Below are 10,503 nucleotides of genomic sequence, written 5' to 3' on the forward strand. Positions count from 1 at the left end.
ATTTTTTATTCTCGTCATGTATATAATAAAAAATTACTATATGATGAGCCCTCAAAATTTACTACTCATAACCAAACTCTCTAATATAAGGTGGACTACCTTTTCTTGCCACTGAAGACTTGTCTCAATATCTATTTTTACCCCACTATGATGTAGATATATCAAGTGTTCACAATCAAAGACTTGTCTCTAAGTCTTCTATACCCCATTATGTGTGCCAAAGGTACAAAACATTGATATCTTGTATATTTACTACTAGCATGAGAATCAACGTAACTACTTAGTCTATGAAGTGAAGCTCACGTCATAAGTCTTCCCCTACAATAATCATATACTTACAAACATTTTTTAGACATCCCAATTGTAGTAACCAAAGACTTTGTAAGTCGTTCTTACACCCTTGACCGTGCAAACTTCTGACACCCCTTGACGGTGCAAATTTTTACACTCCTTGACGGTGCAAATTAGTTATAATTAAAATTTGATCATATTGTGTTAGATAAGCAAAGAATTGAATAAATGTTGAGTAAAAAGTAAGAGTAAATGTAGTTTTTTTTTTTTTTTTTTTAAATTTTAACTAACTAGATTTCTCATTTAAGAAAATGAATAACATACATGTTAAAAGATTATTATAGACTAGGATATTATTCCTTTACCGTGGTATTTAAAACTAATCAGTGATATTCTTGCTAAAACTAAAAGTGTATATTTATTTTAATTAGTAATTTATATGTAAAAAATAAAACCCCCAAAACATAAATTAAATATGCAATTCATAAAATATTAATATACAATTTTAGAAGTAGTAAAGGAATTTAAGCAGACACCTACCTGATATGCGAAGAGTTCAAATACGAAATAAAAACAAAATTTAACAATAAAATATTATTATTAAATCAGAACATTTAGCAGTATAAACTGATATCACACAAGAATTCTTCAGAAACTGATATTCATTAAATTAGTTGAAAGATTTGCATAAAATAAAAACAAAAGTAATTTGAAGTATTTTGATTGTGTCAAAAGAAATATGCACAATTTATTGCCCAGTCTTCACGGTTAGCATTATTGGTCCCTCCAACAATTTCATAGCAAACATACAAGACTTTGTGAATGTATCTTTCGGAAGATTCCATGACCAAAGACTCTGTGAAAGTATTTTTGTCCTTTTTAACAATTTCATACACACACACACAACAAGATTTCCAGTAGTGAATGTATCTATCGGCCATGACCAAGACTTTGTGAAAGTAGCTAGTCTAGTTTGTTTTGTTTGCTTCTTCTTTTCTTCCTAACAACTTTTAAAATATTATTGAAATTTGATTGATTTTGCTTCAATGTGGTAAAAGTGAAACTAGTCACTCTTTTGAGATAAGATCATAAGAGTAATAACACTAATTTAATAAAAATGCTTCCTTTAAATTATTTGTACTAAGGGTGTGTTTGGCAAATGCTTGATAACTGATAGCTAATAGATGATTAAGTTAGGAGTTAATTCTGGCAACAGTCCTCCGACTATTGTGATTTTTCAAAATTGGTCCTTGTCTTTCAATTTGGACAAAAAAGACCCTTGACTATCAGATTTGTTCCAGCATTGGTCCTTCCGCTAAACTTCAGTTAGTTAGGCCGTTACTGTAGGGGTAAAATGGTTATTTCCTTAGCTTGCTTTTTTCACCACCCTTCTCCTGACTTCCATGGCTCATGTCCGGATTTCTTCCTTCATGTTCGAGGTTGGCGGCAACAATAGTTGGGCAAAACCTGCTAGAAACGAGTCAGAGACTTACAACAAATGGGCAATTCAAAACCGGTTTCGAATTATTATTATTATTATTATTATTATTATTATTATTATTATTATTATTATTATTATTATTATTATTATACTGATGAGTGACATAAGAAAGAAAGAAAAACATTATTATTGTTGTTACGGAAATAGAAAGAAAAAGGGGAGAGGCAGATGGACAACAACTAACAAGAAAGATATAAATGTTAGAGATGACAATGATAAAATGATCATTTCACAATTAAGGCCAATCAGCTAACAAAAAACACTACTCTTCTTAGCTAGCTTTTTGAATTTTGGATTATTGCCTCAATAAGCTAATACAATAAGCCTTTTTATTGACCCAATATGCTTTTAAAGTAGTTTATTGACCAGTCAAACCAACCAAATTTTAGATTATCAGTCATTTATCAAACACGATTTTGCACAAATTACTTGTAAAACAATGACACTGCAGTATCTTATTAATGCCACTAATAACATAATGGCATTATTGGATGGACTCTTTTGTGTATTCAACTATTAATTTAATAAACTTGATTTTTTTTAATGATAACGTTTATCTAATTAAGTTATGATGAAGTTAGTTAATTTATGAGTAGTCAAAATATTATGAGTTTTTGTTATTCTTTAAATGTCATAAATGTAAGTATGTAACATGCAACTACATGATTTGATTATTAGGTGGAGATTTTAATATAAGAATGTTAGGATCAAGTACTTTTTGTTAGTATACAAAAAAGTTATAACTAGTAGTAGTGAATGTGCAACTTATTTCCTTATACTTGAATATCAGTCAACATTACATTTTAATGGCAGGATGTTGTGTTGGACTTGATCCATCGACCCTTCAAGCCCCCACCCAAAAAAGAAAATAAAATATCATTTTTGTTTAGGAAATATAACATTATTTAATACCCTTCTTTTGTTTTTTTTTGGATTTTTCTCGTTGAGATTTTAATTTGACATATTATTAACTCAAAACTAATAAGAGTTAATACTCAAAATTGTCCTCGATTATAATGATTTTTTTCAATTTTGTCATAAACAACTTTGGTGTCATAAAGTAGTCCCAAACTTTTATGTTATCGTTCAATATTGTCCTCTGTTTGTTAATCCGTCAAAAGAGTGTTAAGTACAAGGATAATATAGTCATTTCATATTTAGGTCTTCTCTTGGTGTCCTTCCTTTACGTACTCCACCGGTCTTCACTGTGATTTGAATTTACAGACTGTTACCTTCTAAATTAAAGTTTGTTAATATGATCAAAATTGAAGATTTATCTTGGAAAAGGAAATGAGTTTAGACAAGAATAATAAAAAGAAAGATTTTGGGAGAATGGAAAAAATTACATATGCATTAAGCTTTAAGGTATCAAGGATTATATTGCAGTCTGTAGTGTAGAGCAGAACATAGTAAAGGAAAAAAAATTTGAGACCCGTGGTCCACTGTACTCAAAATTAAATGTTGAAGCACTAGGAATGCTCTTTCATCCACTGTACTCAAAATTAACTGAGAGAAGACCGGAGTGCGTAAAGGAAGGAGAAAATAGAATACCCAAATATGAAACTAATATTTTTAACTGGCCTGGTTAATTTTATATTAAAGTCTGAAAAATCGAACAAGCTAATGTTTTTAATTGTTTTAAATGGTGCTAATTTATGATTAAACTGGATTATGAATGTGAATTTTAAATTCAAATTAAATGGCAAGAATGCTATTTACTTCCATGAGTTTGAATAATCTTATTTTTCTCTCTAATGCGATTTTCATTGTTTACAAAATTCTATCAACACCCCCTCAGTGGTCCGGCATAAATAATTATCAAGTTCATTTCTAGTAATTCAAGAGAAACGGATTAGAAGCCTTCCTCTCTAGTCTGGCGACTGCTAATTTAAAGTTAAATAAATTTGTGAAAAATTAACTGATACACTATCTATCAAACACCTATTTATAAAAACAACATTATGATATCAAATCAACTATAATTATAAATGACATGGTTTAAGACAAACACTAACCAACAAATCTGTTGAGAACAGATTGAGAATCCAATATATGGCAAACAAATTATATTACAAAATACATACTAAAGCATCGATCATATTGCTACTGCAACATATATTGCCAGAAGTACATACATAAGCAACAAGTTCGTTTATCGCAAAGGAAACCCCCAATGCCATCAACGCCTGCAAAATATGTTATTAAAAAAAAAAAAGAACATAAATAGAGCATATAAAATAGCATTTGAATTCGTATATGTAATCATTGAATTCTATGGACTAAAAAAAAAAGAGCATTTGATGGAAGACTAACCTGTTCCGTTTAATTGAAATGCAACAAAACACTTTGTTGAAAGTGATCTCCAGACATTTGAAATATGCATAGCGCCAAGATGTCTTGAACAATAGAGTACATAATACTCCAATGAATCCAACAAAGAAACCAGGTCCCAAACCAGCGTAGAACCACATCAAAAACTCATGATCATCATTGGTTAATTTGATTTCTGTAGGCTGCTTAACAAATGACGGTTTATCATCACCAGGACAATGTTGGAGAATACATCCAAGGGTGTTGAGGTTTAGCTTTGTCATTTGTCCCACATTGGTCTCCTAAGGGACAATTTCCCATCATTTAAATGCCAACCCTTTTGGAGCCTTTGAAATCTTTTCAAGGGAGGGAAAGGAGAAGTCCCTGCGCGCGTCGCTGCCGCCGCCCGCCCGGCTCGGTTCGCACGTGTGGTGGGGTCAAAGTTTTACGCGGCAATTAATTTTTGTCCGACTTTTTCGCTACTCCACAGAATTATTCTTAGTCTACGCACTCAGAATTATTCTTAGTCAAGAGAGACTTTTGCGCGGCGTTAGTGGACATTTACGAACGCACTACGAACGCAAATAGCGTTCCTCCCTTTGCGTTCCTTCATCTAATTTTACGGTTGGTTGTGGCTGATACTGGGAAGTCAGGTACTCTCACCATTATATATATCTTCCTTCCCAGTCCTCTGAGACTACACTGGAAATAATCGATATATATATACTACGTATCTCTCATAGTGCAAAGAGAACGTGAGCACTTCTGTGTTAGCCAGTCGAAAGCGTCGGGAAAAAGACCGCACAGTCTCCGGCATTAAGCTTTTAAGGCAGTGTCCTGCACACGTCACAGAATACAAACAACACTTAGCCTTTACAAAAAATACTACGACATTTTCCCAAAAACCACAACAGTTAAAAGCTTAATCATGAAGATGTCGTCACTCCTATCCAAGCCCGCTGCTGAACTTACAAAAATTGAACCACTGAACGGTATCAATTACCGAAGGTGGGCTGTAAAGATGATGGTGCACTTCGAAACACACGAAGTGGATTATGTACTCACCAACCATGCAACTCCTACTGCGGCAACACCAACCACACCTGCTACGGATGAACTCGAGACCACATCAACAGAAGAAGCAACTTCGGATCCAAAAGCATCTGCGACTGCGTCGGCAGCTGCAAAACCTTCTGAAACAACTCAAGACAGTCGAAGCAAATTCGAGCGAGATAACAAAATGGTAAGAGGCATTCTACTTCAGTACATGTCTGACTCTCTTTTGGACATCTACGCACCTCACAAGTCCGCGAAGGCAATCTGGGACTTGCTGCAAAAGAAATACGGGTCAGATGATGCAGGACGGAAAAAATACGCTGTCGCCAGCTGGTTAAACTACAAAATGGTTGATGGTAAGCCTATAATTGCTCAAGTACATGAATTTGAAAATTTAGTTGGGGATCTGATCACTGAGGGGATTCCAGTAAGTGATACTCTACAAACTTATTCTTTGGTTGAGAAGTTGCCTGAATCGTGGTCAGAATTTCAAAATAAAATGAAACATGAACCTAAACTAAGCACGTGGGAAGAAATGGTAAATCATATCAACATTGAAGAGGCATTCCGCCTAAGGCAAAAAACGAGTTCATTTCCTGAAAATTTAAAGGCTAATGTAATCGAAACAAGTGACAGGTCAAAACCTGCACACAATGGTCAAAATAAAAGTTGGCAGAAAGGCATGAAGGCAAACAACAACAACAGGTTCAAAACGAACAAGAATAAAAAAACAGGAAAACCAGGTGGCTGCTATGTCTGTGGCAAGCATGGGCATCGCGCGGCACAGTGTTACCACAGGAAGGGTGAATCTGAACATAAGAGGAACCAAGGAGGCTCAAATTGTCAAGCAAATGTGGTGGAAGACCATGAAGTAGTGGCAGCTGTTGTCACACTAGAAGCCAATGTGATAGAAGACTCTGAAGAGTGGATCGTGGACACTGGAGCATCTCGCCACTTCTGCTCAAACAAGAACCTTTTCAAAGGTTTTCAAGCTATTGCACGAGGACAAGGTGAACAAGTCTTTATGGGCAATGATAGCGTGGCTGAGGTAAGAGGTAGTGGTACCATAGAAATAAAGTTATATTCAGGAAAAAAGTTGTTTCTAAACAATGTAATGTATGTACCCTCCTTGCGAAGAAACTTAGTCTCGGGACCTTTACTGGTGAGGGCCGGGATTAAGTTAGTGTTTGAGTCTGAAAAAATGATAATGACTCGTAGGGGGGATTATCTGGGGAAAGGTTACATGCGTGGGGGTCTTTTTGTGTTACCTTACATTTCAAACAAAACCACTGAAATCAACATGAATAATGTGGCCAGTGGCTCTGGCAGTTCTGCGTATATTGCTGTTTCATTTGACATGTGGCATGCTAGATTAGGACATATTGGTGTTAAATGCATGAATAGACTAAAAAATATGAACTTGCTATCTAATGTGTCAAATGAAACCATAACACAGTGTGAGACTTGTGCTGAAGCAAAGTTCATTAAGAAATCATTTTCTTTAGTCAAACATAACACAACATGTGCCTTAGAATTAATTCATTCTGACTTGGCAGATTTTAGAAACACAGAATCTAAAGGTGGGAAAAGATACTACATATCTTTTATTGATGATTTTACTCGCTTTTGTAAAATATATCTGCTAAGAACTAAGGATGAAGCCGAAGATAAATTTGTGATCTTCAAAAATGAAGTAGAAAATCAACTAAATATGAGAATAAAAAGATTGCGTTCAGATAGGGGATGTGAATATGAATCTGCATCTTTTAAATCATTGTGTGAAAAACATGGAATAATCCATGAAGTTACAGCCCCTTATACGCCACAACAGAATGGCGTAGCCGAGAGAAAAAATCGAACTATCAAAGAAATGATAAGTGCATTTCTGGTAAGTTCAGGTGCTCCTAATGCACTTTGGGGAGAAGCTGCACTTACAGCTAATCATATTCTAAATAGAATACCCCATAAGGGGTACGATAATACTCCATATGAGATGTGGAAAGGATACTCCCCGAATCTGAAATACTTCAGAGTATGGGGGTGCCTAGCGAAAGTGGGGCTACCCTCATTCAAAAGGCCCAGCATTGGGTCTAAGACTGTAGATGCAGTCTTTGTTGGGTATGCATAGAATAGTGCAGCCTATCGGTTCATGCAATTAGAGAACCGGGCTATATGTGAAGCCAGGGAAGCTGAGTTCTTTGAAACTATCTTTCCTTTAAAAACCCCTAATGTGAATGAATTACTTTCGCTTCCTTCCTCACAAGTGGAGAGTGAGCTTTCGCTTCCTTACTCACAAGTGGAGAGTGAGCCTGAACAACTCAGGAGAAGCAAAAGACAGCGAACTGAAACAACGTTTGGGTCAGATTTTATAACATACATAACTGAACTGAAAGACGTAAATGAACTTTCTGAGCAGTTCGTGTGTCAACTGGTTCTAGAAGAAGAACCAAAGACCTACGATGCGGCTATGCGCTCAGTTGATGCGGTATTCTGAAAAGAAGCCGTTCAAAGTGAACTAGACTCAATAAAGTCTAACCACACTTGGGAAATAGTAGAACTTCCCAAAGGAGCCAAGTCTATTGGCTGCAAGTGGATCTTCAAAAGAAAACTAAGACCCGATGGGTCAATAGAAAGGTTTAAGGCGAGACTGGTAGCCAAAGGCTATAGACAGAAGTTTGGGGAAGACTACTTCTGTACCTACTCACCTGTAACAAAAATAGCAACAATTAGAGTGTTATTTGCGCTAGCCGCAGCGCACAAGTGGACAGTCCATCAAATGGATGTCAAAACGGCCTTCCTAAATGGAGACCTAGAAGAAGAAATCTACATGGACCAACCTCCTGGGTGTGTAGAACCAGGACAAGAAAGAAAGGTCTGTAGATTAGTGAAATCTCTCTACGGATTAAAACAAGCTCCAAAACAGTGGTATGAAAAATTTCACACCACACTACTGGATCTGGGTTACGTGGTAAACAGATCAGATGCTTGTCTGTACTCAAAAGAAGTTGAGTCTAGCGTAGTACTCATCTGCATCTATGTAGATGACATGCTAATCTTCAGCCCCGATGTCAAAGCAATAGAGAAGACCAAGAGGTCACTTTCTGAAAAGTTTGACATGAAAGACTTGGGGAAGGCTGATGTAATACTTGGAGTAAAAGTCATACAAAGTGAAAACAACTACAAGTTGACACAAAGTCACTATACAGAAAAACTGTTAAAGAAGTTTGACAATTATGAAGTGAATCCGGCTCCAACGCCGTATGACTCCAGTGTCAAACTACAAAAACACACTGGACCAGGAGTGGCTCAAGAAAATTATGCGAAATTAATAGGAAGTCTGATGTTCTTAATGAACTATACCAGACCGGACATCGCTCTTGCAGTCAACCGACTCAGTCGATATACTCACAATCCAAGTGAGGTTCACTGGCATGCCCTGAAACGAGTACTGCGCTACTTGAGAGGCACTATTGAGTGGGGCCTACAGTACAGTGGGTTTCCAAATGTCCTGGAGGGATATTGCGACGCAAACTGGGTTAATGACAGTGATGACGTAAGCTCCACTAGTGGTTATGTGTTTACCATGGGAGGAGCTGCTGTGTCGTGGAAATCCACGAAGCAATCATGTATAGCCAGGTCAACAATGGAAGCTGAATTCATAGCCCTTGATCTGGCCCGGCAAGAGGCTGAATGGCTGAGAAACCTACTGGCAGACGTGCCATTGTGGGGGACCTCTCCTCCATCAGTATCTGTGCATTGTGACTCACAAACTGCCATATGTGTAGCCAAAAACAGTTCCTACAATGGAAAAAGAAGACACATAAGGGTCAGACACGAGTCTGTAAGGCAGTTAATTGTGAATGGAGTACTCACACTAGAGTATGTGAAGTCCGAGAGGAATATTGCAGATCCTCTAACAAAAGGATTAAATAGGAAAGCCATCCTTGACACGTCAAGGGAAATGGGCTTAAAATAAGAGATAAGGAATTCAAGGTGGACACCGCTGTAGTGGTCAAACGAAACCATGAAAAGACTTATGTATCTACTTGGAAGACGTCCTGAAGCGTTGATATGTGAACCAGAGTTCAAAACTACCCACTTCTCAAAGAGTTCAAGACTTAGTTCACTCCTGAGAAGTAAGTTACTCAGGTCACTACGTGTCAGTTCAAGTTTACACACTGACATTAAGGTCAGCCTTTGGGATTGCACTAAAACGCCCTTTTCCACACCTCTTGTATGTGTGGGGGATTGTTGGAGAATACATCCAAGGGTGTTGAGGTTTAGCTTTGTCATTTGTCCCACATTGGTCTCCTAAGGGACAATTTCCCATCATTTAAATGCCAACCCTTTTGGAGCCTTTGAAATCTTTTCAAGGGAGGGAAAGGAGAAGTCCCCGCGCGCGCCGCCGCCCGCCCGCTCGGCTCGGTTCGCACGCGCGACGCGGTGTGGTGGGGTCGAAGTTTTACGCGGCAATTAATTTTTGTCCGACTTTTTCGCTACTCCACAGAATTATTCTTAGTCTACGCACTCAGAATTATTCTTAGTCAAGAGAGACTTTTGCGCGGCGTTAGTGGACATTTACGAACGCACTACGAACGCAAATAGCGTTCCTCCCTTTGCGTTCCTTCATCTAATTTTACGGTTGGTTGTGGCTGATACTGGGAAGTCAGGTACTCTCACCATTATATATATCTGCCTTCCCAGTCCTCTGAGACTACACTGGAAATAATCGATATATATATACTACGTATCTCTCATAGTGCAAAGAGAACGTGAGCACTTCTGTGTTAGCCAGTCGAAAGCGTCGGGAAAAAGACCGCACAGTCTCCGGCATTAAGCTTTTAAGGCAGTGTCCTGCACACGTCACAGAATACAAACAACACTTAGCCTTTACAAAAAATACTACGACATTTTCCCAAAAACCACAACAGACAACTCTTCAAAAGTGGGACACCACAAAGTCCTTCGTTCCCAATATAAATGGATGGATTATCGAGGGTCTGGAGTTGATGCCCGGTTGGTATTCTTCCGTACAACTTGTTAAATGACAGATTCAAATAGCTCAAAAAATTCAATGATGATAAGCTTTGAGGAATGGGACCGGAGAGCGCATTCATTGACAAATCAAGAGATTCAATTTTGCTCAGATTGTCAATTGTCTGAGGGATAGTCCCACTCAGATTATTTCTAGAAAGATTTAGATTATTCAATGCACGCAAACTCATAACTTCTAATGGGATCTCTCCAATGATATGATTCTCTGAAAGGTCAATGGATATAAGAAATCTAAGGTTTGTAGTATACTCCAATTCCAATCCTTTTATATCTTCATGAATGTTTTCAAC

General features: G+C 37.3%; 1 protein-coding gene and 1 long non-coding RNA gene across 2 annotated transcripts in view; both read right to left on the bottom strand.

Annotated features, from left to right (window-relative positions):
• Positions 1-3,753: 3,753 nt before the first annotated feature.
• LOC109166857 lies at positions 3,754-4,336 on the bottom strand. Its single transcript, XR_002051748.1, has 2 exons — positions 4,106-4,336; positions 3,754-3,978 (listed from the first exon to the last, which is right to left on the bottom strand). It is a non-coding gene; the product is annotated as an uncharacterized LOC109166857 (long non-coding RNA).
• Positions 4,337-10,041: 5,705 nt separating this feature from the next.
• The window catches only part of LOC109166830 (LRR receptor-like serine/threonine-protein kinase FLS2), a 1,954-nt gene continuing 1,492 nt past the window's right edge, over positions 10,042-10,503 (bottom strand). The window contains exon 2 of the mRNA XM_019315710.1: positions 10,042-10,503. This exon is cut by the window's right edge and continues 908 nt beyond it. Within this exon, the coding sequence (XP_019171255.1) occupies positions 10,042-10,503 (462 nt within the window).

This window comes from Ipomoea nil, unplaced genomic scaffold, assembly GCF_001879475.1.
Source record: "Ipomoea nil cultivar Tokyo-kokei standard unplaced genomic scaffold, Asagao_1.1 scaffold3109, whole genome shotgun sequence".
Classification (NCBI taxonomy): domain Eukaryota; kingdom Viridiplantae; phylum Streptophyta; class Magnoliopsida; order Solanales; family Convolvulaceae; genus Ipomoea; species Ipomoea nil.